Consider the following 27,957-nt stretch of genomic DNA (forward strand, 5'->3'; position numbering starts at 1 on the left):
CAATGCACCACTCCTCAATATTTGGCAATGCCAACGCCAGAAGCGGTGGCCTGTGCAAACATGTTGAGAAAAGACCCGTGGAGGTTGCACAGGGAACACGACGAAGAAGATCGCGTGTGTGTGTATGGGAGGAGCGGTGGAGCATCAGTTGGCGCGCTGAGCTTCGAACCCGGTCACCCGAGTTCGATTCCCGCTCACGGCCAACACCAATGGCGATAATTTGAACAGATTCTGGGATTCCCTAGGTCGATTCAGCCTCAAATGAGTACCTGGTGCGGTGTGTAAACATCTCGGGAGACAAAGGCGGCCAGCCGTGGCGCCGACCACCCGCCCCTCTCGCGTGTGACGTGCCGGCTTTCGTAGGCGCTGCTACTCGCCAACGGCCCTTGCCCCAACAGTCTGTTGAGGCTACGCGGTGGGGGGGGGATCTTTGTCTGTGTAGTTCATGGCGGTGGTGGGCGAGGGGGACGTGGGCCGCGCCGCGGTGCTCGCCGTGCGCGACGAGGACGTGCCCGGCACGCCGGCGTGGCGCGCCCGCTACCGCATCGCGGCCGGGGACCCGGGCGGCCTCTTCACCGTGGACACCGACCCCGAGACCAACGCCGGCATCCTCACCATCACTCAGGTGCCGCCACCACCACCACCACCGCCACAACCGCCACAACCACCACCACTACCACCACCACTACCACCACGACTACCACCACTACCACTACCACCACCGCCGTCATCTCCACCACTACCACCACTACCGCCACCACTGCCGCCACTACCACCACAACTACCACCACTACCGCCACCACCACCACTACCACCACCGCCGTCACCACCACTACCACCGCCACTACCGCCACCACCACCGCCACTACCACCGCCACCACCACTACTACCACCACTACCACCACTACCGCCACCACTACCATCACTACCGCCACCACTGCCGCCACTACCACCACCACTACCACCACTACCGCCACTACCGCCACCACCACCACTACCACCACCGCCGTCACCACCACTACCACCACCACTACCACCACTACCACCACCACTACCACCACCGCCACTATGAGCTTTGATCCCAGCACGGTTGGCTATGTACTGTGCGAAAGAAGTTCAACATACTGGACATACAAAGACAATCATCGATGCGATGATAATTATAAGTGTATTTATTTTTCCAGGGGAGCCACGCTAAAGTAGGCCTCTTCTTCATGAGGCTCCTGCATTGGGTTCTCATTTTAAGGAAACTGGAGCACTGGAGAAAATCCACGAAAGCGAGGGGTCAACGCTCTAGCCCTGCACAGATTGAGATTATTTATTCTTATTTAGATTTGATTTACTTCAGCAGCTGGACTTTGTTCCATCGACACTCTGCGATGGCGCAGATGTTATAGAGAGCTTAGTTACAATCAGATGGAAACAGGTGGGAGCAGGCGATTAGTTCGCACTTATCTGTGCCGCCTTCTCCTGGCGACCATCTCCTTGACGCCCACGGGAAGGAAGTTCCACAGCCCATCCGTGCGTGATCCACCAACCCTCGCTGCTGCTGCTGCTGCTGCTTCCACAGCGCTGGGCTAGCACAGGCAGTCGCGTGCAGCAGCGTAGCCACCGCCGCCCGGCCAGCGAGTATCACTATCCCAGGCTGAAACGTATCAATGCATTATTCCTGTAGAGTGTGTAGTGTTGTGTGTCTGCGTGTCGTCTTTGTGGTTGGCCAGGACTTCAATACAGCACGGGGGAGACGAGAGAATAGCCTAACGGGGCTTTGGTTCACTCGTGAGACGCAAGTTTATCCAGACGTTTGGAAAGTTTGAAATGCACTAGAGGAAGGATGTGGGGCAGCGTGTGTGAAATATAAAGTGACAGTCAAGTATACCACGAGTCCATCATCGCCAGCATCATCAACAACTCAGCGTTCGTTCTTCTGTCCGTCACTGCGACACGTTCACGTGCGTGCGGTGGACCCCCCCCCCCCCCCCCGTCTGCGCCGACAGCCGCTGGACTACGAGACGAGCACGCGCTACGTGCTCACGGTGGTCGCCGAGAACGAAGCGCCGCTGGAGACGGCCGCTGCCGTCGGGGACCAGGAGGAGGGGGCGTCGGCGGCGGCGTCGTCGGCGGCGACGGTCACCGTCTACGTGCAGGACCGCAACGAGGCGCCCGCCTTCCCCGAGAGCCCGCGCCGCGTGGCGCTCGGGGAGCACACGCGGCGCGGCGACGCCGTCGCGCGCTACGCGGTCACCGACCCCGACCACATCGCCAACCAGAAGATCACGTGAGCGCCCACACACGCGCGCGCAGATGATAGGTTCCCCGCCCGCCCTTGCCCCATCCACCCCGGCGTAGCCTGTGACAGGCTGTCGGGGCCAAGTGCTGGCGGCGGGCAGCGCCTACGAAGGCCGGCACTGAGTGGCGTACGCAGGGGGTGGGTGGTCAGCACCACGTCCCGGTGCCGATGCTTTCTACACACCGCAACCGCGTACTCATTTGAGGCTGAGTCGACCTAGGGGAGGAGGCCCAGGGCCGGTTGAGATAGTCGTCACTGGTGTTTTTTGGCCGTGAGCGGGAATCGAACTCGGGTCGCTGGGTTCGTAGTGCAACGCGCGAACCGCTGCACCAAAGACAAAGATCCACCGTATATCCTTAACCGACTGTTGGGGCAAGTGCTGTTAGCGAGCACCTATGAAGGCCGGCACGGCACACGAGGGAGTGGGTGGCCAGCACCACGACCGACCGCCTTTGTCTCCCCAGTGGCGTTGTTTACACACCGCAATAGGTATTATTTTGAGGCTGAGTCGACCTAGGAGAGGCCCAGGACCGGAACGAATAATCGTCGCTGGTGTTGGCCGTGAGCGGGAATCATTTAAGTTTGAGTCGACCGAGCGGAGGACCTATTTTTTCATGGGTTTTATATGCCGATTTTATTGGTCGCGAGCGAGAATCGAATTCGGATCGCCGGTTTCGTGGTGCAGTGTGCTAAGCAATGCTCCACCGCTCCCCACGCACACACATGCTCTACATATGCACAAAGTGTGTTATATATGGTGCACGTACGCACACATACTTTACGCACACACGTACATAAGCTTCCTGTGACAAAACGTTGGCGGAGAACACATTTCTTAAAATACTCTTCCATAAAAATGTAGTCCTGGAAACGCTACATTTTATACGTAGGCTTCCACGACCAAAATTATGATTCATAATTAAATGTGGGTTCCATCATCGCGTAGCTACAGTGCCAACGTTCAGCTGTATCCTGGAGGGATGTTGAAAAGCAAGCAACATTGCCCACTTGACCACGTGATTTGATTGGATCTGTCACTGGGTGGCGGCGATTATAACTGAACATTGGCATTATTATTGTATTATTATTATTGTACCCACATGACGATCCAACCCACAGGAAACTAACTATGAATCTGAAACAGTAAATTCGGTTCACGGCGATGACTGCGCAAGCGTGTGGACAGACGGGGATGTGCGTGCGTGTCGCGGCTAGCGCTACGAACCCGGCGACCCGAGTTTGATTCCCGCTCACGGCCAACACCGGTGACGATTATCTGAACCGGTCCCTGGGCTTCCCCTAGGTCGACTCAGTGTCAAATGAGACCCTTGTTATGGTGTATACAAAAGACCGCCACTGGGGAGATGAATGTGGTCGGTCGTGGTGTTGGCCACCCACCCCTTCACGCGTGACGTGCCGGCCTTCATAGGCGCTCCTCGCAAACGGCACTTGCCCCAACAGTCTGCTAAGGCTACACGGGGGGATCTTTGTGTTTGTGTCCCGCACCACCCGACGGCCCTGCCTGCAGCTACTCGGTGGCGTGGGACCCGGCGGGCTGGCTGGACGTGGACGTGGACACGGGCGACATCGCCGCCAAGCGGGACTTCGACAAGATGTCGGGATTCCTGGAGGGAGGCGTCTACTCCGCTGTGATCATGGCAGAGGACGATGGTGAGTGACACACACAAAGAAAAATATGCCCCCCCCCCTGTATAGCCTTAACAGACTTTTGGGTCAAGTGCTGTTAGCAAGCAGCAGCGCCTATGCAGGCCGGAATGGCACACAAATGGGTGGGTGGCCAGCACCACGCCCGGCCGCCTTTGTCTCCCCAGTGGCGATATTTTCACACCACACAAGGTACTAATTTTGAGGCTGAGATCGACCATAAATGGTCCAGATAATCGTCACTGGTGTTGGTGGCCGCGAGCGGGAATCGAGCTCGGGTCGCCGGGTTCGTTGCGCAGTGCGTCAACCGCTGCACTCCAGCTCCGCATACAAAGATCCCCCGTGTCGCCTTAACAGACTGTTGGGGCAAGTGCTGATCGCGAGCGCCTCCACATACATACATAGAAAGACAACGATCGCGTGCTTGTTCTGGTGCTCGCTAACAGCACTTGCCCAACAGTCTGCTAAGGCTTTTGGGGGGATCTTTACATTTGCACACACACACATACACACGGAGAGGCACGCGCACGCACGATCTTGTTGGACGTGACAACATCTCCGCCTGCACCACGCCGTGCGCTATCACCCCCCTCCCCCCTGGTGACGCCGCTGCTGCCCGGCGCGCTCTGTCCCCGCGGCGGCGCAGGCATCCCGCCGCACACGGCCACGGGCACGCTGCACGTGACGCTGCTGGAGCAGAACGACTTCGCGCCCGCGCTGTCCCCGCGCGCCGGCGTGCTGTGCCACGAGCGGGCCAAGGGCGAGGGGCTGCTGCTGCAGGGCTGGGACGCAGACCTGGCGCCACAGGCCGCACCCTTCCACTTCGCCTTCCACCCGGACTTCCCCGAGTTCGCCGACAACTTCACCATCACGCCCGTCAACGGTGGGGTGCCGACGCCGGGCTCGCGCCACCGCGATCCGAAACCGCGAAAGGCAGCGAGGGTTGTGGTAGATGGCGCAAATACAACTGAAATAATATTTGTTTTTCTCTGCGCCTGATGACGGCCGCTTGTGTTGCGATCGAGTTTTTCATTTTATTTTTCATTGGTATTTTTATTTTATTTTCTATCTACGCGACTTTACCGAAAAAAACCAAAGAATATGAATTCCTGCAGTCACGAAAGTTTTAAGTCAAAATTTTACAACTGAAAAAGCTAAACAACTTTATTTTTATTTTACCAGGTAAGGCCCACTACTCAGCCACGTAGCTCTGTTGTTTCAGAAGCGACCTGGCGCTCGCAAATGATAGCCCAACGTAGTAATGGGCTTACCTTGTGGAAAATTATAGCAGCCAAATACACTAAACGCACGTTGATTCTCAACTTGGAAAGGAAAAACCAGAGGACTAGGAGAAAAATCCACACGACCACGGGGTAAAGACATGCAAACTCCAAATATACAGCAGCAAGCGTCAGGGTCGGGATCGAACCCGCGACGTCCTGTATACCAGGCGAGGTCGTTAACATCTCCCAGCCACCGTGAGGATGATGAGAGAGACACGCAAACTCCAAATATACAGCAGCAGGCGTCAGGGTCGGGATCGATCCCGCGACGTCCTGTATACCAGGCGAGGTCGTTAACATCTCTACATCACGATGCTCCCTCCCTGCTCGATGTCTGTCACCGTTTCCTGACTCGTGCATGGCTCAGACGGCAAGTGGATGCATTTCCATCTGTACGGGGGATTGAGTGTAATTTCACCTCCCTCGAACACGTGCAGTTTCATGCCGCTACTCCGGCTTCCTGTCCCCACGTGCAGCTGTGAGCACTCACGAACAGAGATGGCCAAACGTCCCAAAATAGGGAGGCCCGGCGGTAGCGCCACGCGCTGTTGCAGAGGTTCACGGTTCGGTTCAAGCGGCCGCCCTTGTTAATACTGCGGCTGAGAGTATTAACTATTTTAATAATAATACTACGCGCTGTCTGAGGATTATTATTATTCGCAAGAGTTGTCCGTTTTGTTTCGGCGTCACAGACCAGTCAATTAAACAACAACAACAAAAACGATCCGCAGACACTGTGCATGTTGATTCTCAATGTGGAGGGAAAAACCGGAGGACCCGGAGCAAAATCCACGCGACCAAAAGTGAGAGCATGGAGACTCCACACACACAGCAGGCGTCAGGGTCGGAAATGAACCCACGACCCCCTGTATACTAGGCGAGGGAGTCAACATGTCGCCACCGCGGCTCCCCTTGTATACATGCAGGACAACTCGCCAAAAAGAGTCATGAGACTGGGCGAGGCTTTTCTGGGTAAACGAGCGGAACGGTGACGATGATCGCGATGATGGCGATGATTCGAAGACCGCCTTGTGACACCGGTGCTGGATGTATTCCCACCTCCATGCGAAAACATTTGCTCATTTTGGCGCTGTAATTTTCATGAATGACACTGAATAAAATAACAACATTGTTATTATTACGTAGGAGATGGAGAGGTGGCAGAGTGGTTAGCCTACTGCAGTGTGAACGCGGGGTCCTGTGGGTGATTGTGTCTGCGTGTGGCGCCTGTGGGTGACTGCGTCGTCTCCCCTGACAAGTGGTTGCGTCTGTGGGTGACTGCGTCGTCTCCCCTGACAAGTGGTTGCGTCTGTGGGTGGCTGCGCCCGTGGGTGGCCGCGCCACCGCGTCGTGTCCGCACAGGCACCCACGCGCTGCTGCAGCTGCGGGTGGAGCAGGTGAGGGAGGGCGACTACGAGCTGCCGCTCGTCCTCTCCGACTCGGGCTCGCCCGCCCTGGCCGACTCGCCGACACTCAACCTCACCGTGTGCACCTGCGACGCGTTCGGCGACTGCGTGGTCAAGGCCTTCATCGTGGGGGGGCCGGCCATGGGCCTCAGCACTCCCGCCATCCTCGCCATCATTTTCTCCATCATCGCCCTGCTGCGTGAGTTTGCAGCCTCGATTGTTGACGAACAACCTCCACTCAGACCACCCTGGGGAGCTGGGGGGGGGGGGTTGGCGGCCGGGGTGGAGGTGAGACACGGTGGCCCACAGGTAGCCGCAGTCACCCGGCTTGTTGTTGCAGAGGTTCGAATCCGGCAGGCGGCCCTGGTTAACACTGCACTGTGTGTTTTAACCGTGCAATACGTCACCCTCCACGGTGGTGGGTGTCCAAAGATCGTGTGACGTCATTCGACGAGGACGAGGCCCCTGTGTGCCGCCTCCACCGTCCAGATTTACTGAGTCGGGAAGCGACAGCAGAGCGTCGTCTCCCCGCTTGCCGTGGACATTCAGCAGCACCCTGCTGACGAGGAAGCTCGAATCGTCGCGTAGGCTGCCCTGGGCAACAGTAAAACAGTGAGGCATTTACGAGCCGCGCTTGTGATTCTGTTGTTTCGTTCCGATGATCTCGCCGCATCTGCGCGTGCCGCGTGCCGCGTGCCGCGTGCCCGCTCCGTGTCACCGCCCCACGCCCCCCTCCGCAGTGCTCGTGCTCTGCATCTTCATTGTGGACGGCCTCCGGGACCGGCTGCCCCTGGGCAAGAGCCGTCTCTTCGGCGCGTCGGACGATGACATCCGTGACAACATCCTCAATTACAACGAGCAGGGCGGAGGCGAGGAGGACCAGGTGAGCGCGGGGAGGGGTTGGCGACGCACGAGAGGAAGGGAGGCAGCGGAAGAGAGGGATGGGATGAGGGGGGGGGCATTGCAAGGTTCACAGGGTGCATTGTCTCTCTTTAGTCGCACCCTCTGCACGCGTCATCCCTGAGGGTGAAGGAGCCGTGAAACGCTCATCGCGTGTCTACGAGCCTCGACCGGCAGACCGCTGCACTTGTGCGAAACTCGGAAGCGCTGACCCCGACCCTGACCCCGACCCTGACCCCGACCCTGACCCCGACCCTGACCCCGACCCTGACCCCGACCCGCCAGGACGCGTTTGACGTGGACCAGCTGCGCAACCCGGATGCGGTGGCCCCCGACGCCCCCATGCCGGGGCAACCGCGTCAGCGCAAGGACACCCCGAGCACGGCGCCCCCGCCGCAGCACCCACGGCGGCCGCCCTCCGACCCCTCGGACATGGAGGACTTCATCAACCAGGTGACTCCCAGCCCCCCTCGTCGTCATCATCATCATCACCGTCTTTGAGATCTTCTAGGACTTCCCCTGCCTCCCTCTCCCCCTTGTCTCACTCTACTCCCCTCCACGCACTCTCCTACCTCTCATCTAACTCTACTCCCCTCCACGCACTCTCCTACCTCTCATTTGACTCTACTCCCCTCCACGCACTCTCCTACCTCTCATCTCACTCTACTCCCCTCCACGCACTCTCCTACCTCTCATCTCGCTCTACTCACCTCCACGCACTCTCCTACCTCTCATCTCACTCTACTCCGCTCCACCCACTCTCCTACCCCTCCCCTCTCATCTCACTCTACTCCCCTCCACGCACTCTCCTACCTCTCATCTCACTCTACTCCCCTCCACGCACTCTCCTACCCCTCCCCTCTCATCTCGCTCTACTCACCTCCACGCACTCTCCTACCTCTCATCTCACTCTACTCCCCTCCACGCACTCTCCTACCTCTCATCCCACTCTACTCCCTTCCACGCATTCTCCTACCTCTCATCCCACTCTACTCACCTCCATGCACTCTCCTACCTCTCATCTCACTCTAATCCCCTCCACGCACTCTCCTACCTCTCATCTCACTCTACTCCCCTCCACCCACTCTCCTACCCCTCCCCTCTCATCTCACTCTACTCCCCTCCACACACTCTCCTACCTCTCATATCACTACTCCCCTCCACACACTCCCCTACCTCTCATCCCACTCTAATCCCCTCCATCCACTCTCCTACCTCTTATCTCACTCTAATCCCCTCCACCCACTTTCCTACCTCTCATCCCACTCTACTCACCTCCACCCACTCTCCTACCTCTCATCTCAGTCTACTCACCCCCAATCACGCTCCTACCTCTCATCTCACTCTACTCCCTTCCATGCACTTTCCTACCTCTCATCTCACTCTACTCCCCTCCATGCACTCTCCTACCTCTCATCTAACTCTACTCCCCTCCACACACTCTCCTACCTCTCATCTCACTCTACTCCCCTCCACGCACTCTCCTACCTCTCATCTCACTCTAATCCCCTCCACGCACTCTCCTACCTCTCATTTGACTCTACTCCCCTCCACGCACTCTCCTACCTCTCATCTCACTCTACTCCCCTCCACGCACTCTCCTACCTCTCATCTCACTCTACTCCCCTCCACGCACTCTCCTACCTCTCATCTCACTCTACTCCCCTACACGCACTCTCCTACCTCTCATCTCACTCTACTCCCCTCCACGCACTCTCCTACCTCTCATCTCACTCTACTCCCCTCCACGCACTCTCCTACATCTCATCTCGCTCTACTCACCTCCACGCACTCTCCTACCTCTCATCTCACTCTACTCCCCTCCACCCACTCTCCTACCCCTCCCCTCTCATCTCACTCTACTCCCCTCCACGCACTCTCCTACCTTTCATCTCACTCTACTCCCCTCCACGCACTCTCCTACCTCTCATCTCACTCTACTCACCTCCACGCACTCTCCTACCTCTCATCTCACTCTACTCCCCTCCACGCACTCTCCTACATCTCATCTCGCTCTACTCACCTCCACGCACTCTCCTACCTCTCATCTCACTCTGCTCCCCTCCACGCACTCTCCTACCCCTCCCCTCTCATCTCGCTCTACTCACCTCCACGCACTCTCCTACCTCTCATCTCACTCTACTCCCCTCCACGCACTCTCCTACCTCTCATTTGACTCTACTCCCCTCCACGCACTCTCCTACCTCTCATCTCACTCTACTCCCCTCCACGCACTCTCCTACCTCTCATCTCACTCTACTCCCCTCCACGCACTCTCCTACCTCTCATCTCACTCTACTCCCCTCCACGCACTCTCCTACCTCTCATCTCACTCTACTCCCCTCCACGCACTCTCCTACCTCTCATCTCACTCTACTCCCCTCCACGCACTCTCCTACCTCTCATCTCACTCTACTCCCCTCCACGCACTCTCCTACCTCTCATCTCACTCTACTCCCCTCCACGCACTCTCCTACCTCTCATTTGACTCTACTCCCCTCCACGCACTCTCCTACCTCTCATCTCACTCTACTCCCCTCCACGCACTCTCCTACCTTTCATCTCACTCTACTCCCCTCCACGCACTCTCCTACCTCTCATCTCACTCTACTCCCCTCTACGCACTCTCCTACCTCTCATCTCACTCTACTCCCCTCCACACACTCTCCTACCTCTCATCTCACTCTACTCCCCTCCACGCACTCTCCTACCTCTCATCTCACTCTAATCCCCTCCACGCACTCTCCTACCTCTCATTTGACTCTACTCCCCTCCACGCACTCTCCTACCTCTCATCTCACTCTACTCCCCTCCACGCACTCTCCTACCTCTCATGTCACTCTACTCCCCTCCACGCACTCTCCTACCTCTCATCTCACTCTACTCCCCTCCACGCACTCTCCTACCTCTCATCTAACTCTACTCCCCTCCACGCACTCTCCTACCTCTCATCTCACTCTAATCCCCTCCACGCACTCTCCTACCTCTCATTTGACTCTACTCCCCTCCACGCACTCTCCTACCTCTCATCTCACTCTACTCCCCTCCACGCACTCTCCTACCTCTCATCTCACTCTACTCCCCTCCACGCACTCTCCTACCTCTCATCTCACTCTACTCCCCTCCACGCACTCTCCTACCTCTCATCTAACTCTACTCCCCTCCACGCACTCTCCTACCTCTCATCTCACTCTACTCCCCTCCACGCACTCTCCTACCTCTCATCTAACTCTACTCCCCTCCACGCACTCTCCTACCTCTCATCTCACTCTACTCCCCTCCACGCACCCTCCTACCTCTCATCTCACTCTAATCCCCTCCACGCACTCTCCTACCTCTCATTTGACTCTACTCCCCTCCACGCATTCTCCTACCTCTCATTTGACTCTACTCCCTTCCACGCACTCTCCTACCTCTCATCTAACTCTACTCCCCTCCATGCACTCTCCTACCTCTCATCTAACTCTACTCCCCTCCACACACTCTCCTACCTCTCATCTCACTCTACTCCCCTCCACGCACTCTCCTACCTCTCATCTCACTCTACTCCCCTCCACGCACTCTCCTACCTTTCATCTCACTCTACTCCCCTCCACGCACTCTCCTACCTCTCATCTCACTCTACTCACCTCCACGCACTCTCCTACCTCTCATCTCGCTCTACTCACCTCCACGCACTCTCCTACCTCTCATCTCACTCTACTCCCCTCCACCCACTCTCCTACCCCTCCCCTCTCATCTCACTCTACTCCCCTCCACGCACTCTCCTACCTCTCATCTCACTCTACTCCCCTCCACGCACTCTCCTACCCCTCCCCTCTCATCTCGCTCTACTCACCTCCACGCACTCTCCTACCTCTCATCTCACTCTACTCCCCTCCACGCACTCTCCTACCTCTCATCCCACTCTACTCCCTTCCACGCATTCTCCTACCTCTCATCCCACTCTACTCACCTCCATGCACTCTCCTACCTCTCATCTCACTCTAATCCCCTCCACGCACTCTCCTACCTCTCATCTCACTCTACTCCCCTCCACCCACTCTCCTACCCCTCCCCTCTTATCTCACTCTACTCCCCTCCACACACTCTCCTACCTCTCATATCACTACTCCCCTCCACGCACTCTCCTACCTCTCATCTCACTCTACTCCCCTCCACCAACTCTTCTACCCCTCCCCTCTCATCTCACTCTACTCCCCTCCACACACTCTCCTACCTCTCATATCACTACTCCCCTCCACACACTCCCCTACCTCTCATCCCACTCTAATCCCCTCCATCCACTCTCCTACCTCTTATCTCACTCTAATCCCCTCCACCCACTCTCCTACCTCTCATCCCACTCTACTCACCTCCACCCACTCTCCTACCTCTCATCTCAGTCTACTCACCCCCAATCACGCTCCTACCTCTCATCTCACTCTACTCCCTTCCACGCACTCTCCTTCCTCTCATCTCACTCTACCCCCTCCATGCACTCTCCTACCTCTCATCTAACTCTACTCCCCTCCACACACTCTCCTACCTCTCATCTCACTCTACTCCCCTCCACGCATTCTCCTACCTCTCATCTCACTCTACTCCCCTCCACGCACTCTCCTACCTCTCATCTCACTCTACTCCCCTCCACGCACTCTCCTACCTCTCATCTGACTCTACTCCCCTCCACGCACTCTCCTACCTCTCATCCCACTCTACTCCCCTCCACGCACTCTCCTACCTCTCATCTCACTCTACTCCCCTCTACGCACTCTCCTACCTCTCATCTCACTCTACTCCCCTCCACACACTCTCCTACCTCTCATCCCACTCTACTCCCCTCCACGCACTCTCCTACCTCTCATCTCACTCTACTCCCCTCCACGCACTCTCCTACCTCTCATCTCACTCTACTCCCCTCCACGCACTCTCCTACCTCTCATCTCACTCTACTCCCCTCCACACACTCTCCTACCTCTCATCTCACTCTACTCCCCTCCACGCACTCTCCTACCTCTCATCTCACTCTACTCCCCTCCACGCACTCTCCTACCTCTCATCTGACTCTACTCCCCTCCACGCACTCTCCTACCTCTCATCCCACTCTACTCCCCTCCACGCACTCTCCTACCTCTCATCTCACTCTACTCCCCTCTACGCACTCTCCTACCTCTCATCTCACTCTACTCCCCTCCACACACTCTCCTACCTCTCATCCCACTCTACTCCCCTCCACGCACTCTCCTACCTCTCATCTCACTCTACTCCCCTCCACGCACTCTCCTACCTCTCATCTCACTCTACTCCCCTCCACGCACTCTCCTACCTCTCATCTCACTCTACTCCCCTCCACACACTCTCCTACCTCTCATCTCACTCTACTCCCCTCCACGCACTCTCCTACCTCTCATCCCACTCTACTCCCCTCCACGCACTCTCCTACCTCTCATCTCAGTCTACTCACCCCCAATCACGCTCCTACCTCTCCCCTCTGATCTCACTCTCCTCCCCTCTGTGTAAATCCTCCCAATGGGAGGTTGCTCCTTCTCTGCTGCTAATGTCCCGAGCGTGTGGAACCCTGTGCCCCACACATCAATGCTGCCCCCCCCCCCCGTTTCCTTTAAAGTGCAGGCTCCACACTAATTGCTTCTCCGTGTCTTCCCGTGACCATCATCCCTCGCGTGTATTTTGGCCAAGCGTGCATCTCCCCGCTTTCCCAATTTTTGTACTGCGTCTTGTGGTCTGTTGTGCTTTACAAACTTGTAAAACAAAAAAAAACGAGTTTTAACTAAGGGAGAAATATGTGGTATTGCGGTCAATATTCAAGTTTTATTTCTTTAACGAACTGAGAGCTTTAGAAAACAGAATAGAGTCTCATGCATGAGTGACCACGATCACCAAAATTACGTAAACACAAAGTATAGCAATGAACCAAATAGAGATCAGGGCAGCAAACTACCAAATATAAATCAGCACAAAAGCAACTGCGTTACAGAAGACATTAAAAAAACAGTGGACAAACATTCATCAATTTAGAGTAAATTTATTTTCTTATCACGAAATTTAGATTGGATAAATTACTTTTGAAAGTTTTTCATAACTTTTTTAACTGCCATATTACATTTACATAAACATCAACATGGGTCCCCGGTGATGACTGCCCTTCGTATGTAAACAGACGAGTCACGGCCCGTAATCGGCGCGGCCAAACATACCCAGCCAGATGGCTCAGCGGTAGAGCGAGCGGCTCGCAGTCAGAAGTGTCCGAGTTCAAATCTTGGTCGAGGGGTTGACTCAACCCATCAGCTCTCCGGCACTAATTTGTGGCGAAGCGGACTGTCGCTGTCCTACGGGTAGAATTGCCCAGCACCACAGGAACCACCAGCTCAGCACTGTGGCACCTGGAGCCCTCACGACCTCACACTGAACACGCTGGCTGTAATGCTGGCAGAGGACGGGGTGGTGGCACGGTCAGGAGAAAAGAATAAACGCATTAAAACTATGAACTATTAAAACTATGATTTATTTTATTTCATTTTACCAGGTAAGGCCTACTGAGCTATATAGCTCTTTTTCGGAAACGACCTGGCCACAAATGATAGCTCAACGAAGTGGCTTATCACGTGAACATTTATTGCAGCCAAATACTCTAAACGCACGTTGTTTCTAAATGTGGAGAGAAAACAGGAGTCAGGGTCGGGATCGGGATCGAACCCACGACCTCCTGCATACCAGGCGAGGTAGTTAACATCTGGCGACCGCCGCGCCTGTGAAATGACACCGCCTCGATGCTCAGTCGAGCGGGAGACGCCTTGACGCGGAGGTTTTAACGTCTCCAGAGCCTGGACACGGCAGACGGGGACCCCACGGCGCCCCCCTACGACTCGTACCTCCTCTACGACTACGAGGGAGAGGGATCCACGGCCGGCTCGCTCAGCTCGCTGCAGTCGTCCTCCACCAACGGGGACCAGGACTACGACCACCTGTCCGACTGGGGGCCTCGCTTCAACAAGCTCGCCGACATGTACTCCAGCGGCCAGGACTGAGCGGGCCCGTGAGCACCCCCCGCTCACGGGGGTTGGGGGGTGGGGGCTCACAGCCAACATTTTGACACTAGATAAGGTTTCGCCGCTGTCATTACGTCACGTCCATATTGTCGTGAGCTCGTGTTGTCTATCTGCGTGGACATCGTAAAGGCGCCAGCGATCAGAATATCCCATCGTGACTTCAACTGGGATCACGTGCTCCTGACAATGTGGCCACTCTTGCCGAATCTGTCCGTCATGACGGTTCATCCAACCGCAGTGCAGATGATCGTTTTCGCGTGTAATTTACCAGCACTTGCAGGGAGCCACTCCGAATGTCCCTTTTGCAGTGGTCATTGGCCGTATTGCCATGCCTCACACCGACTCACGACCGCACGCGAACCGGACACAACAGCGCACGGCACACCGAGCAGCAAAGACGCAGCGCGGCAGACGCTCGGCAAAATCCTCGGCAGATGCTTCCTTTTACATGACGGCCGTCCCGGAATGTTTTACGTGGCTTTTTCTCTTACAGTGCATTCATTTCCCTCGTTAATGCCAGAGCTGTGGGCATCCAGGAGAGTTCTGCGGGGTGGGTGGCATCACAAGAGGGGAGTACACCAGGGCCCTGGGGAGCTTACTCTCACAACGGAAGGGAACACTGCCTGACCAGGCAGGCAAGGGTCTCAGGGGGGAGGGGGGGGGGCGCTAACCGGGGGGACGTGTGTGCATCATATTAATTTAGGGTAGAAACTTTTGTATATATATACAGCACATTGCAGTCACGTGTCCACTTTGCAAAAGTGTGATTATTTCACCCAACGTGACAATGTGATGCGTGTGAGGTTCACCAAGTGCAGCATCCGCCCAGCACCGCATTGCCGTGGGCGCAGAGGCGCCCCCCCCCCGTACTTGCAGTTGTCGTGCAACGGTGACATGGCAGTCACGTGCGACAGCAGACGGCTACCGTATTAATATTTTACCCGCATGTATTTTCCACTTTCGGACGAACTCTTTAACGCGTAACACGATGCCGGGAGGCGCAGGGCAACTAAGGACAGCCACACGCACTTAAAACCGGCAGTCGTGCGGCGCTGTCCCAATATCACTCGTGGCCACATCCACCCCGGTGGTGCCAAGTCCTCAAAGGAGAAAATAAGCTGACAAACAAACCTCGAAAAAGTCCCCAGAAGCCACTCGCTGGAACCTCCAGTCACCAAAGATGTCACTATCAAATTGATTACAGTCGACTGATCCGGAATTCGTAAAACTTAGCGGGCATCGCCGCTGCGTCCATCCGTTCTCCTCCCAGGTTGGCTCGAAGTGTCGGGTGTTCGTTTTGACATTTTGTCGCGAGATAAACCCAACAGAGTCTCCGCCACGTGTAGCGGTCAAGTCGCCGAGTTGGCGACGCAGAGCCAGGTACACGCCGTGTCAACCCGCACGGTTCACCCCCCGTCTTTTTGAGCAGGGAAATTGAGCCTTCAGGTCCATACGGCGTACAGTCGTTTCAATACGGGCAAAAAAAATTGTCTATTTGTTTGTGTATCTCCCTTGTGATGGGACTTTGTAGGATGAACGTTGAGATTTATAAGGGCACGGGGTGACCTATAAGGCCCGAATGAGTCTTTAATACGGTAGGCGCTGATAAGGGGTTGACGGGTTTACAGTAGGTGGCGGCCCAGTTGACATTAGAACTTTGTGAAAGTCCATCCCTACAGCACTCATGAGATTCGTTTTTCTCCGTTGACATTGTGGCTTGTGAGCATCCTATCATGTTCTTGTGCAACTATAACATGCAAGCATGGGGTTCTCTAAAACTATAATGGAATAATAACTCTGTTGTCATCTGCTATCACTTTGTGATGGGCCATATACTATATCTGTGATTGGCCAAATACTATTATCTGTGCTAGGACATACACTGTATCTATGATGGGACATATACTATATCTGTGTTGGGTCGTATTCTATATCTGTGTTGGGCCATACACTATTATCTGTTTCAGCTTTACCAAAGTAGCTTCACGCTTTATTTCTGTATTATGGATGCACATTAAAATGGCAAAATGTTACAAAAATAACAATAATCGCATTGCGTAATGTGTCTTAGTCTCCACGATCGAGTTTCTATCGAGCTTTCGCATTGCATCTCTCTCGTGGAATCCACATCGTATCGGATTGGTGAAACGTTGAATGATTCTAATGGCGTGTCGGGTGTGTTTTTTTTGGGCGGGAGCGGGGTCGGCGCTGGAGGAGCAGACGTCAAACGTTCCGTCTCCCCGGCAGCCGCGGCCCCTCGACACGCTCACCTGCTGCGGGCCTCTGTGATGATGTGACGATTGCTCAATGCTTAATAAACGGAGGAGTTTTCCCCCTGTGTCCGCGAGCTCTCACCAACGTATGCGTTACACGGCGTTGTGAAAGTTAATGCACAGAGCCATACACACGGGGCTCCATTTCTGAAAGAATATCTTCCGTAACAAAATACATTAAAATCTTTAAACTAATTTTCTTTTATTTAATCAGGTAAGGCCCACTGAGCGATACAGTAGAGCTCTTTTTTCAGAAACGACCTGGCTATCACAAATTATAGCTCAACGAAATGGTTTATCGCGTGGAAATTTATAGCAGCCAAATACTCTAAATGCCTGTTGATTCTAAATGCGGAGGGAAAAACAGGAGGACCCGGAGAAAAATCCACGCGACCACTGAGAGAAAGCGCAAACTCCAAATATACAGGCACCAGGGTCGGGATCGAAGCAGACGACCTCCTGTATACCAGGCGAGGTAGTTAACATCTCGCTACTGCGGCGCCCCGTCTATCTGTTGCAGCTTTACCAAAGTAGCGTTATGCTTTATTTCTGTATTATGGATGCAAATAAGCAGGATATTCGCCACCTTCATATATGTCCCCACACAAAACAAAGTATATATTTTAACACATCCCATCAGCCGCACAGTCTTCTGGGAGTGGAGAGTTACATCATCATTTGTTCAACACACAAGCAAAACTCTGAGCCGGATTCGATATTTCAACGTCTCATCAGCAGTCAGGCTGCTCGTTTGAACCAATTCTGGTGAACTGCCAGATGTTTATAGGTGAGGACTCTTGGTTAAATACGAGTCCCAGTTCGATACCAATCTCTGTCACGCGTGACCCCGGGTGCTGGCACGTGATTGCAGCCACAGCGTAGAGAGAGGCATACAGGGGCTGCTCTACTTACGAACGAGTTAGGTTCCAGAGGTCTGTTCATAAGTCGATTTGTTCACATTACTCCTGTCGATTCCATAACATGTTGAACGGCATGCACACTAAAGACGGGGACTGGCTTTAAAAGTTGTATAATCTCCTGCAGATACCACTGGTTCTTCACGGTCTGCATATGTAGACGCCACTGATTCTTTACGTTCTGCAGATGCCGATGACACTACCGCCATCTATTGGGCGGCGGTTGAACTTACGATTCTCGATCCGAACAGGCAACTGGACGTACGGGACAGGTTTGTTCGTATCTCTGAAAGTTCGTAAGGAGTCCCTGCACTGGACGTGTGGTGCCGGGAGCAGAAATCTACTGGATGATGCGGGTTCGTGGGGATTATTTGACCATACTTCACCACGCCGGTCCACGTCGGGTCGGTAGAGGGAGCAACAGCACAATGCTTCATTTTCCTGCTGACAACCTAGTTGCCCGTTGTGGTCTGAGTGCGTTACTGACTGACAAGGTTATGCAGTTACCCGTTGTGGTCTGAGTTACTCGTGGTAGTCACCACCGATGTCTTTATCCCGCACGTCTACGCAGTTACCCTGTTGGGGTGTTAGAATAAACGTTTTGCTTCCCAGTTCAAGTGTGTGCCTCCGTGGAACCCACGACATATGCACCAGCTGCGCCCCCTACTGTGCCAACTCGCTGTATTCTAGCCACCCGGCGCCCCGCTCGTTGTTGTGAGAGTCGCTCCTCCGCCCTCCGTTGTTGCTGGAGGGTGACTGCCTCCAACTCCCCCGTAGCGTCCTTCACGAGCCTCCTCCACAGAGGTCGATCTTGACACCGCTGATACCAGTCGTGGGAAAGTCCACTCAGCTCCACATCCTCCCGTACCGCATCACTCCATCTCTTCTCCAGCTCATGTTGTGCCCGTTTAGCCCCCTCTATGCGGCAAAACAAGCTGCTTGGGCATGCGGTGGCTGAGCATGCGGGCTACATGACCCAGGCAGCGCAGCCTTGCTTGCCGGAAGAGCTCACTGATTGAAATGTGTCCAGATCTTTCAAGGATTTGTGGGCTCCTCACACAATCCAACCTGGTTAAACCCAGGATGGATCGTAGGCATGCCAGTCTGAATGTTTCTAACTGGCGCAGATGTTCCATTAAGGGGGGTCCACGTTTCACAAGCATAGAGAAGGGGGAGCATGACTGATTCGGAGTAAGACCTCTGCTGTCAAACCGGAGCTGGTCATAAGCACACTGCCCAGGTATGGGAAACTCTCCACAACTGCTCCATCACCAATAGGGAGCTGAGGGGGTGGAGTGTTTGGTGGCACAAAATACCCAGGCAGGTGATTAGTTTTAGTGGGGCTGATGATAAGACCCCCTCGTAGTGGCACACTCCAGGTTCAGCAGCAGCGCCTCTAACTCCTCCTCCTCGGAGTGAGCAACAATCACCAGGATACGTAACATGGTTGGCCAAATAGGGAGCCATCCCTCGGCCGCACCCGGGTATGGATCTGCCTCCCGTTGTATCTGTACCAGATGGAAATTCCTCCGGTACAGCCATCGAAAGCTTCTCGAACTACGTGGTCAAATATGGTGTTAAATAATGTGGGAGCCAGAGGACATCCCTGTCGTACCCCAAGGTGAACAGGGAATGGCTCCGATTCCTGGCCACATAGCTTTACCTGGGCCTGCCCACCAACAGGACCCTGCGGGGTGGGCTGGTAGGAACGAATAACCAAAGAATATAAACATAATGTATTATTACACTTGTTAAGCCAGGAAAGCCCCACTGAGTCAAAAGGTTTTTGTAGGGTCCTGCCAAGTGTTTGCAGTAGGGGTCGATGTTGATACACGGACGGACGGACGATATAATCTATTGGTGGTCTGGTCCACTTCGTTCCTACCAGTATAATGAAGGCCCTTAATGATTGTGAGCAGAGTCAGGGACTCCGAAAGCACGAAGAACTGGCCACAGCCCCGGGCTGTTGATAGTGTCATAGACCTTTACCAGGTCAATACAACGAACAATGCTGGGCCTTATACAGACGTCGTAAGCATGTGTCGCAAATTGGACCGTCGTAAACCGGTTGTAATGTGTCCCAAACATTAAGTCGACATTTTTACTGAGATTTAAAAACGCTTCAAATCAAGACTTAATTAAATAGTAATGTTTCACATGTTATGCGCTCAAAAAAAGTTATTTTGTCATTTTTCGTAACTTGAGTGCCTTTCACACACTTTACACTCCTATAGTTGTTTTCGCTGTAACATGACCTGCACCTACTGGACATCTGTAAAAAAAAACAGCTTCAAAGCTCATCGGATTTCTCCGAGATAAATTTAAAAGATATCCAATTTCTCTCACGGCGGTGACGTCACGTCCACAAGCGTTTCGCATGACGCAATGGAGCGCGCTCGAGGACATGACGTCACGCACTCAGCTTTCCGCGTGACGTCACGAGGTCCGCGCGCGCTGCATCGCATTCCAGGGCTCGCGCGTGCGCGCCCTGCTCCCTCACGGCCAATCGCGCGCGCTCTTACTCAGCGCGGGTCGGTTGCCCCTCCCCCCAATCCCCCTCTCGGCCAATCGCGTGGCGCGTTGCTGGTGTCTCGAGACTCGCGCAGAGGCGTCGGTAGAGGAGGCAGCGGAGCTCACGAAGCGGGGAAACGCAGAGGCCGAGGAGGAGGAGGAGGCGGCGGCCCACGGGGGGACGATGGCCACGCGCGGCGGAGTGAACGCGAGCGACGCGACGCAGCAGCTGCGCGACCTCCTCAAGCTCGACCGCCAGCCCGAGCAGCGCGGTGAGTGGCTGCGGCTGCGGTGTCAGGCGGGCGGGCGGGCCGCCATGCCCGGCGCTAGGCCTTCCCCGAGGGATGTTGCGGCTCGCTCCTGCCGTGGGGTTGAGGCGCGCGAGGTTTTAAATAGCGAGGCGTGCAGCGCCGCTTCGTGTGCGCTCGGCGTGATGCATCACTCGCGCCGAGTCGCAACTCGTCGGTGTGGACGTTTGTTGAACTTCTTTCTCACCGTACGTTGCCAACCGCGCTAATCGGAGGTGGTGGGGGCGGGTGAAGGACAAGAAACTAAACACGGCGAGCGGTTTTAAAGGAATTCGTTTTCGATCTGAATGATTTACAAGTGCACAGCTCCAGTGGCTTCCTAATATCGGAATGAGGAGCGTTCCAGACGTCCCGTGTCTACCACTAACACGTTCATCTGCTCCGGTGCACTGTTCGTACGCACTGCGTGTACCGCTGTTCATCCTTATTTTTGATGTGTATAGGTGTCAATGGGCACTGTGCACGTGCATCGTCTGTGTGTATTGCCGTCGATACGATTTGATGACCGTCCATGCCCCTGCTGGCCGCGATTTCTTTACTAGACGACTCGCCTCTCACTTCTCATTTCGTCGGCAAGATGAGCCGCCGATTTCTCCCCCGCCTCTGCACCTTTCACCTGCTTATCGCGTCAAAGTGTAACCACCCATTGCGATGTTACAATGTAGTTGATCGTTGGGTAATTTCTCATACATTTGGTCGTCTCGCTTCATCTGTTCGTGTGTACTGTTGGTGTATACTTCTGCTGATCTCTGGTTCGTGTGTGTGTCCCCTTGACCAGCAGCCTCTCATTAGCATTGTGCCGACTTGTTGATGCGTACCACCGATTCACCGTCTGACCCCGCAACAATTAAGCGCGCGTTTACTTTCACCAAATTTTTTTACAGATCCGTCAATGAACGCGGCTGACCCTGCCGTAGTCTCCTACAATGGGCAGTTGAATGGGATGGCAGCGACAGCCATGAGCGAGGGTGCCGGGGCGGAACCTGCGTGCGCCACGTCTGGAGGCGCAGTGGACGCGGCTGTGGTCTTACCGGGCCCCGCTCCGCACCTCGTCGACTCGCAGCAGATGTAAGTTCTCGTCTTTCTCTCGTTGTCCACGGATTCTCTACCGTCGTTCCTCTCTGTTTATCCAAGAAGGTATTATTACCCTGCTCTATTGAAGAAATGCGATGTGTGTGTGTGTTTCTATGTTACCTTTTACAACGTTGCCATTGCTGTTTGTTGCTGAGCACTTTAAATGTTGGGGGTCTGCGTGCTAGGCAACTGTAAGCAAGGTCCGGGCATTACTCGTGTTTTGTGGGCACACACGATGACGATGTTACACCAAACCATTCGGTAAAAAATCTGTTGCCAAACGATTTAAGGGGAAGTAACTTGTAAGAAGATTCTACAACACCTCTGCAACTATCGTTAATTGTAAGTGAATATTGCTAGTCACTGTAATCAGTGCAGTTTATTCACAAGTGCAGTTTCAGTGAGCCCATTTCATTTGATTCACTTGATTGCTAGCCGGTGTCACTGTTGGTGTTGCACATTGTGTGCCGCATGGACTGCCCTGGCTATTTTGGTTGCTTATAAAGTTTTGCTTCTGGCCTTTTCATTTGAAATGGTTGTGCATGAGTCTTTACAGCTTCAGTAATGAGTGTTATGAGAAGATACATTAGAGAATAAATGCAGACCGTGGTGCAGAAATGTCATTGATACAGCGCCATGCGGCACTTTTTGACGATCATGAATTAGTAACCGTTTCATAATATTCCGCACGGGGTAGAAATCTGCCATATAATTGAGTTTATGCTCGTAAATGCAAACATTTGAAACTATTTTTATTTAAATTGTTATGGTCTGGAGGTTGATTGTTTTTTTCCCCTGTGGAACGGTCAGCCTACGTTGCTCTAAAGTTTGTGCGGAGCACTTTAAATATACAATCATTCATGAATAATGAATGATTCGCCTACCGTGGAACGTGACACGAAAATAAATATAATCGGAAGTTTATTTCTCGAGTAAAGCCCATTGAGCTAAGAAGCTCCTTTTCAAGGGCGACTTGGACGGCAGACAACATATGTATGTTGAACTTCTTTCGCACCGCACGTAGCCAACTGTGCTCATTGCACTTTGCCCATATTAATGGACAACACCGACTCCCTGTATTAAATATGCTTTATTGTGCCATGTGATTAGGCGAGTGTGCAAGGCATGTGTCGATGGCGGGCACGACTTCTGTGTGTGTGTAGCACCCTGACAGGGGACGACAAGGCGGGTGCGGTGCCGGTGAATGCGTGTGACGTCGTGGTGATTTCCAGCGATGCCTCAAGCCTCTCCAGTCCATCCTCTGGCAGCAACCAGGTGTGGGCTCGCTGCTGTCAAAAGTGATGTCCCTCATTTAACCACGAAAGCCTCAGTGATGTCAAAAATCAACCGGTGCGGTCATATGTCATGGTCTTGAGATCCCGGGATCCATCTCACTCGAGATAATTTCTCCTCAGTGTTCATCCTCTTGGGCTTGTTCGTTCCTCTGGCTGTCGTTCTGTCATCAGTGTCATCCATCAGCAGTATACCTGCCCAGCCACACTTACGCTTCTTCACGGTCGTTATGACATCACTCTGATTTAAGATTGCTCTCTGGTCCGTGTGGTCTTTCTGTTTCTCAGCGTTAATCCCAGCATGCATCTGTCTGCTTGTCTGAGAACTTTTTTAGATTTGGTTGCATTTTAGTTGCCACTCCACATTCTAATCCTTTTTTTTAAAGAGGTTATCTACACTGAGTTAACACTTCTTTAGACACCTTGCTAGCTTACTTTATGCTATGAATTTCAATTCCAATAAAAATGTCTCCAGCTGTCACTCACCTGGATGTATTCAGTGTGCTTTGGTCCTTTTGCAGACCAACTACTTTGCTGTTCTCTGGAGTCCATGTAGCTGTTAAATATCATTGATTGCATTAGGGGTTCAATCGCTTCACTTGTCATTACTGTTCGGAATGATAGCAAAGTTTAAAATGTCTTGTTATTATTAAAATAATAACCTATAATTGAAAGTGCGTGCTCAATGCTACATGTGATGACTTATGTGGGTGTGGCTGTTTGGCCAGGTCAAGATTCAGCCAGTGACGCGCTATGACTGGGAGCATCGCTATTACCCTGGCAACATGATTGCTGTTTCCTCCACCTACCTCGCTTACATCATCCCCAGTGAGTCACAACACCCTTTTTACTCAGTAAACAATATATATTTTTATAAACACATGCATTGATGCATTCTACGAATTTAATGTAAAAAACACGATTCATTACCAATCAGGAGAACAGGCTTGCATGACGGGTCACTTAAGCATTGTACTTAACACAATAGTAAGAAATATTTATTTTTACACATTTCATTGGCCAAATGTGGTGGCGTGGTAGCGAAGATGTGAACTCCCTTGCCTGTGGTTTCAGGAGGTCATGGGTTCGATCCCGACCATGACGCCTGTATATTAGTTTGCATGCTCTCCCTGTGGTTGAATTATTTTTTTCTCTCCGGGTATTCCCGAAAAAGAGCTATATAGCTTACCTGATGAAATTAAAATAGTTCAGTTTATGGAAGTGATTTTTTTTCAGCAGCATTAGTTGAATACGAGTGACTTATGGACCGGCATTGGGTTAAGCTTGGCTTACTCTGCTGCTGCGACACTGAATGTTGGAACCAATCCGGAGTTTGCTTACGTTAAACCAATCCTGCTAAAAAAAAACACTCCCCGAAGGCTGTGTGGCCGATAGCATGTGTACAATATCTTCATGTTGTTGGACAGATATGGGAAGGAGGCGATTTGTCTGCTTTATTATATGTGTTACTTATGGTCTCCACAACGGCACTAATGAATATTTTGAGTTTCTGCGAAAGTTGTGGTTGTGAAAGAACCCCGCGGCTCATTCTGACATCAACCATAATAATGAAATCTGAATAATTAAATCTAGATACTCTACCAGTGGCTTGGACTTTTTTTTACCAAAACTACACAGTTGTGGAGGAAGGTTGTCCGCTCATTTATTTTGCTCATCGCAAATAGAGGAATAGCAAAGCTACACTAACTCTCTCATATTCTTGGGTTTTTACTTGATACAGCAAGCGTGCTGTGACAGTTCCACCTGAAGACGGAAGCTTGTGTTGCCTCCGAAATGTCGTGATTTTTATTTTACTTTTATTAATTTAAATTTTTTACCTACGTGACTTTACCGAAAAAACCCAAGAATATGAATCCTTGCAGTCACGAAAGCTTCAAATCTAGAATTAACTTTTTCTTGCTCTCTCGTTGGCTGGCAGACCTCAGCATTGACATTTAGCTCCTGAAACACATTTCTGCCATCACGCACAAGATTAAGATCGAATCACGATTGCGTTTGCTCTGTACGCCTCTGCACCGCGTTTGTGTTTTGGAGCAGAGCCCCAGGCGATGGTGCGGGTGCTGCACGCGCCCACGGCCGAGCGCACCCTCCTGAAGGGCTTCACGGGCGCCGTCACGGACCTCGCCTTCGCCCACCTGGGCTCCAGCCGCCTCGCGTGCGTGGACGAGGCCGGGAACCTCTTTGTGTGGCAGTTCTCACAGGACTCCTGCGGGAAGATAGCGTATCCTTGCTGGCACCGGCCTTGGAAATCGTTCACCTCTTAGTTTTCAATTTGTGTTTCAAAGTAAACACTACCTATTCACTAGGACCCTAAAATGACAGAGGATCCTTGCCTATATACATTTGGCAGTTCACCGGCATTGTTTTAACCGACCCTGAGTATGCTTTTGACGACCCTGAGTGTGCTGACGAAACATTGAATGTTGAAACCGGTCCAGAGTTTGCTTGTGTTGAACCATTTCTGCTGAAATTATGCATTCCCAGAAGGGTCATACGGCTGATGGCATGTCAAATAAATACTTTAAATATTTATCTGGAGGGACAAATATGGGAAGGGGGTGTGTTTTCTGCTTAGTTATTTTGTTACTCAGGACATGTCGCTGTAATCGTATTGCATCAGTCAATTACATTACTCGCTCGGTTCACGTATGTTTTCACAGCTGCTTGTGATCCAAATGCAGTTGTGTGGGTTTGGGCTGCACTCCCACGGGTATCTTCAGGAGCTTGACAATCATCGCTCACTACGCAGTCCAACCTGGAAAACCGGGCGTGTGCATATCGTCGCTCGCGCCACACTTTACGCTCGTTTTCATGTGTTGGGGTCGGCTCACCGCATCCCACTGGCGTTGTCCCTTAACTGGCTGTCAGAACGAAGCAGCTGTTACAGGCGATGCGGCCCGTGGGGACGCCACTGTCGGAGCTGCGCCGCATCCAGTGGTGTCCCTTCATCTACGGGAACAGCGATCGCGAGTCGGAGAGCGACGGCGAGGAGGACGTGGGAAAGATGCTCGCGCTCTTCCACCCCGACAGGGTGAGGCCTGCGCGCTCTATCCGAAGTGTTGATGGCTCGGTTGTCTGGTGACGTCTTCGAATGAATGTTTCCGACTTGTCAATGTTCTGCTACCCTAGCGCATGCAAGGCAAGAACAAATTTGCTCATTGGGAGCCATTATAACTTTCTCAATGTTATGGTGATCACGATATTTTTTAAGCCTTTCCTATAAATTCAAGCAACGTGCTCTTTTATTGCAACTTTTATCATGTTGTTTGTCGCTGAACGTTATGTGCCTGTGCTTAGCAATGGTGTTAAAAATATATTAAAATTTGGTGAACTTAACAGTTTTAACTAAGGTTTAACTAAGGTTGCCTTGTGACAAAGTTGCTTGTACAAAATGGGCTTCAAACGCCTGTAGTGTGCTCATGTTTTGACGGAGCACTCCATTCATTGACCTTTCCCATATTTACAAGAATTGAAAATTGTACATTAGTATTGGTTGATGGGGAAAAAGGGATGGGGTTTGAGTGTTGGGGAGGGGAAGGGATGGCAAGGAAGGGTGATAATAGAGAAAGGGAGGGGCGAGGTTACAGAAGGGGTAGTGGGAGGATGGTTAATGTTCTCAGGACAAGGACAGCAAGTCGTAAAAATATGAGTCTTAATGTAGAAACGAAAAAGAATTAGCCTCTACTAGGAATAGCTTCGTCTCTGTGTTTTGTGGAAAACCGAGCTATTATTGCTCTTGCAAGATCAACAGTGATAAGAATGGACGTCTGCACCGTTTTGCGTTGCAGACAGTCGATGTAATGCGAGCAAGAGTTTTGGTTGTTAACCAGAGTTGTTGTTGACAAAGAGTTTTTTTTGTTCACAGGCGGAAGCGTGGGATCAGGACGTGATCGTCCCTACTTCTGGTCCTTTCAAACCGGTGGCCGTCACCGACATCAAAAATCGCATCACCACTGTGAGAGGGCACCAGGGGGTGAGTGAAAACATTTTCACCACAGCAGCACCAACCGAAAAGTTACACTCGCTTGTTCGGGGCGATCTCTGACATAAACCTGCTGCCCTGCGCTTTTTTGTCACGTGACAAGTCGTGATGTGGTTGGTGCTCTTGGTGAACATGGAGGTGACGGCAACCCCCCCCCCCCCTGCCCCCCCCGTGGTTGTGTGCGGCCAGGCTGTGAATACGGGCGCCTTGTCTCCTGACGGAGCTATCTTGGCCACCGCCGGCCAAGATGGGCTGGTCAAGTTCTGGCAGATGTATGCAGAGTCTCAGGACACACCCAGGTGCGCACGCACGCCCCCGCCCGCCATGTGCCCTTTCGCCCAGGGAGTTCCATTTCTCATTCGCCCAGATATCAGTCGCCCGCCCTCATCGCATGGGTTAATTAGGGAGTGCAGCTCACTGATGTGTTTAAGGTATGAACCTAGTAGATCCCTCAGGTCCTCTGGCACTGGTCTCTTGGTTGTGCCAAAGGCCAGGACCAAAACTTATGAGGAGGCAGCCTTCAGCTGCGATGGTTCTCACCTTTAGAAGAGCTTGCATGAAGATTTCATGGCATCAGAATCAGTGAATGTTTTTAAACGAAATCTTAAAACATACCTTTTTAGATTGGCTTTTAATTAAGATGCTTTAATCATGCATTTTATAATACTTTTAGTTCATTATAATGTGATGTTATTTTATTTATTTTATTGTTGTTTACATCGTGTCAGCCTCTTCATTTAGTTCTTTGCACGAGTTGTGTTATGTAAGTAAAGTTTGATCGATTGATGGCGTACATTGCCCGTGTGTGACGGGCGGTTGAAATTGTCGTGTTTCCCCGCTGTCTTTCCTGTACAGCTGTCTGCACAAGTGGGAGCCACACAATGGCATGCCCGTCTCGTGCCTGGTCTTTTGTGACAACTACAAGAAGAAAGAGGGAGGGTACGTCGTGGCGGCATTTCACTTCAACATTTTTGCACATTCCATTC

General features: G+C 52.7%; 2 protein-coding genes across 2 annotated transcripts in view; both read left to right on the forward strand.

Moving 5' to 3' along the window:
* The window catches only part of LOC144942102 (cadherin-15-like), a 40,605-nt gene extending 25,973 nt beyond the window's left edge, over nt 1-14,632 (forward strand). Inside the window, exons 7-14 of the mRNA XM_078868789.1 lie at nt 443-625; nt 1,998-2,278; nt 3,819-3,961; nt 4,602-4,838; nt 6,601-6,843; nt 7,385-7,527; nt 7,830-7,997; nt 14,366-14,632. Of these exons, the coding sequence (XP_078724915.1) occupies nt 443-625; nt 1,998-2,278; nt 3,819-3,961; nt 4,602-4,838; nt 6,601-6,843; nt 7,385-7,527; nt 7,830-7,997; nt 14,366-14,572 (1,605 nt within the window). The 3' untranslated portion in view covers nt 14,573-14,632. The remainder of the gene's footprint in view (nt 1-442; nt 626-1,997; nt 2,279-3,818; nt 3,962-4,601; nt 4,839-6,600; nt 6,844-7,384; nt 7,528-7,829; nt 7,998-14,365) is intronic.
* Nucleotides 14,633-20,371: 5,739 nt separating this feature from the next.
* EDC4 (enhancer of mRNA decapping 4) overlaps nt 20,372-27,957 on the forward strand; it is a 29,213-nt gene continuing 21,627 nt past the window's right edge. The window contains exons 1-9 of the mRNA XM_078868790.1: nt 20,372-20,566; nt 21,487-21,670; nt 22,840-22,951; nt 23,697-23,796; nt 25,027-25,210; nt 25,858-26,020; nt 26,855-26,962; nt 27,161-27,270; nt 27,827-27,910. Of these exons, the coding sequence (XP_078724916.1) occupies nt 20,479-20,566; nt 21,487-21,670; nt 22,840-22,951; nt 23,697-23,796; nt 25,027-25,210; nt 25,858-26,020; nt 26,855-26,962; nt 27,161-27,270; nt 27,827-27,910 (1,133 nt within the window). The 5' untranslated portion in view covers nt 20,372-20,478. The remainder of the gene's footprint in view (nt 20,567-21,486; nt 21,671-22,839; nt 22,952-23,696; nt 23,797-25,026; nt 25,211-25,857; nt 26,021-26,854; nt 26,963-27,160; nt 27,271-27,826; nt 27,911-27,957) is intronic.

The sequence above is a fragment of the Lampetra fluviatilis genome, chromosome 26, assembly GCF_964198595.1.
Source record: "Lampetra fluviatilis chromosome 26, kcLamFluv1.1, whole genome shotgun sequence".
In the NCBI taxonomy this organism is placed as follows: Eukaryota; Metazoa; Chordata; class Hyperoartia; order Petromyzontiformes; family Petromyzontidae; genus Lampetra; species Lampetra fluviatilis.